The sequence below is a fragment of the Priapulus caudatus genome, unplaced genomic scaffold (assembly GCF_000485595.1).
Source record: "Priapulus caudatus unplaced genomic scaffold, Priapulus_caudatus-5.0.1 Scaffold422, whole genome shotgun sequence".
Classification (NCBI taxonomy): domain Eukaryota; kingdom Metazoa; phylum Priapulida; class Priapulimorpha; order Priapulimorphida; family Priapulidae; genus Priapulus; species Priapulus caudatus.
Window position 1 is genome coordinate 120,510 of NW_014577483.1, and position 2,520 is coordinate 123,029.

General features: G+C 39.5%; 2 protein-coding genes across 3 annotated transcripts in view; one reads left to right on the plus strand and one right to left on the minus strand.

The window, feature by feature from the left end:
• Window positions 1-327, minus strand: part of LOC106810242 (angiogenic factor with G patch and FHA domains 1-like) — an 11,655-nt gene extending 11,328 nt beyond the window's left edge. The window contains exon 1 of the mRNA XM_014813532.1: window positions 67-327. Within this exon, the coding sequence (XP_014669018.1) occupies window positions 67-210 (144 nt within the window). The 5' untranslated portion in view covers window positions 211-327. The remainder of the gene's footprint in view (window positions 1-66) is intronic.
• Window positions 328-669: 342 nt separating this feature from the next.
• Window positions 670-2,520, plus strand: part of LOC106810241 (zinc finger CCHC domain-containing protein 9-like) — a 5,689-nt gene continuing 3,838 nt past the window's right edge. For both annotated transcript variants that reach the window (XM_014813530.1, XM_014813531.1), the window contains exon 1: window positions 670-786. The gene's annotated coding sequence lies outside the window, so the exon portion shown is untranslated. The remainder of the gene's footprint in view (window positions 787-2,520) is intronic.

Sequence of the window (2,520 nt, forward strand, 5' to 3'; positions counted from 1 at the left end):
TTGCCTAGCTTTGGGTGGAGTAAACTAAGACTAGAGATACACGGGTCGAGCTACTGCAAAATTTACCTGGTCTTTCAGATCTTCAATGCAGCAATTGGCTTCTTCATTGAGGCGTTCCACTCGAGAGAGGGTTAATTTGGTTGAGGAGAGCTCAGCCTTTACACGCGTTAGTTTATCAACCAGTGACTGAATCTCATCAGTCACTTCCATTGCGTTATCACAGCTATTACTTTACTTAGATATTTGTCATGAGACACGTAACGGTATTATCACTATTATGATATATTGATGTAAGTTTGTTATGTACAAAACACGTTTAGCCATAGTTATTATATGTACCTCCAGGTGGCGCAATATAGCAAGAAGACTTGTAGACTGGTACTCGCTCCCACCTCGATTACTCGATGGGTAACCCTAACCCTAACCCTAACCCTAACCCTAACCCTAACCCTAAGCCGATAGGTGAAACCGGGTACCAGTCTAGAAAACTTGAAAAAGCAGAGTGAACTTGAAAAATAACTTACATTACCTCCTTGTTAAGGACGCCAATAAATTTATGTCACTTTACTTATCACTATCACAGCGTATTATTATTTTATAATAAATTTTTCTAATCAAAATGTAAAAAATTGAATATGCCGTTTGGTGTAACCATAACTTCCCGTGAACCACTATGTCAGCCTCCATTATGCACGGATCATGATAATATGACACTTCCTTATCTAGATATTGTAACGTTTACGCGTGTCGTATCGTTTATCTCACAATTATTTCAAGTAACCAGTGGTTGGTATTTGTTTAAATCCACATGTTACCTACATGTGAATTGTGTAAACAGAAATTATCGCTGAAAGGGTCTATGAGTATGTTCTTCGGGGTACGGGTACACGGCCGAAGCCGAAGGATAGAGAACATGGGTCCCAATAAAACCAACGTGCCTAACCCTAACCCTAATTCTAACCCTGGCCCTAACGGCCGAAGGATAGAGAACATGGGTCCCAATAAAACCAATGTGCCTAACCCTAACCCTAATTCTAACTCTAACCCTAAGTCACAGGCACTTGGCCCGTTTCAATAATAAAATGATGGTTAATAAATACAACTTGTCAGTACTAGACCTAGTACCAGTAACAGTACCAGTAATACTAATACTAATAGTCTTAATGTTTGATTTGACCAAATAACTTCACTTCAATACCGTCCAATACACCGCTGCAACGCATAGTGCGCACGCCATTGTGCATGCACAAATACACAGTGAGCACTCTATATCACTGTGTATTTGTGCATGCACAATGGCGTGCGCGCTATGTGTTGCAGCGGTGTATTTGACGGTGTTGAAGTGAAGTTATTAGGGCTGTAACGATACACAAACCTCTTGATTCGATCCGTATCTCGATATTAGCCTCTCGATTTGATTCCTTCAATTCGATTCCAAAATATTGAAATGTTATCTTATTTTTTATATTTTTATTATTTTGCAATAAAAACTCTCAACCAACTATTACATTCTTTCTTTTTTCTCAATTTTATTTAACAAAATAACTTTAAGCGCATAATTAAACTCGGGGAAACTGCAGCCTAGACTGGTTCGCGCTCGACAAGCAGTGTAACGCGAGCAGTCACGTCTAACTGCAGCCCTGTAAATATATTAGCGATGTGCTGTAGCCGCTGATTAGCTGACTAGCGAGTCAGGACTATTGACCAATCAGAGCGGGCGTCTCATACACGCTTCGGCCGATGCACACAGTATGAAGTACTAGCGGGTTGGATCGGATCGAAAATACGGGAAAAAGTATTGAGGATTGGATTGAGGGAAGAGAATCGCGATTCGATTCGATTTCTGTGGATGGTTACAGCTCTATTACGAATGCTAGGGACAGAATAGAATGTTCTATAGCCCTGCGGCAACTGTACGCGGGCTATAGTACTAGAGCTAGTGTTTAGAGTCGCGTGCGACTCCCTGAAAATTCTGCCATACGAACTAGTTCATTCCGGAGCACGGCTCACGAAATTACTGTATTTTTTCAGCTAATGTCCAAAGAAAATTTGGAGATGTGCAACTGCATGAATCTTAAAAATAAGCACATGCATTATTGTTAATATCTTTAAATTTGAACCTCAGACTACGGACTCCCTCATTTGCTGCGGACTCCTCATTTTGCTGCGGACTCCTCTTTTTGAGGGTAGGGAGTCGTTGGACTCCTTGTTCAAAAGTTAATTTCTACCCTGTAGCGGCAATGGCAGCAGTTACGTATGAGCAGAAATGCACCAAGAACGACTGTAGTTGAGAATACCAGCACGAATCTATATCATGCTGAACGTGCATGCTTTCACGCACAGTGCTCTACAAATATATCAGAGACGATATTTGTAACCATGATATATATATAGTCGTGTGTTATATGATATATAAAATATATATATATATATATATAATATATAAATATATATATACATATATATATAATATATATAGTCTTATAGTTATACAAGAGTAGGCCTAGTTATGATTCATGC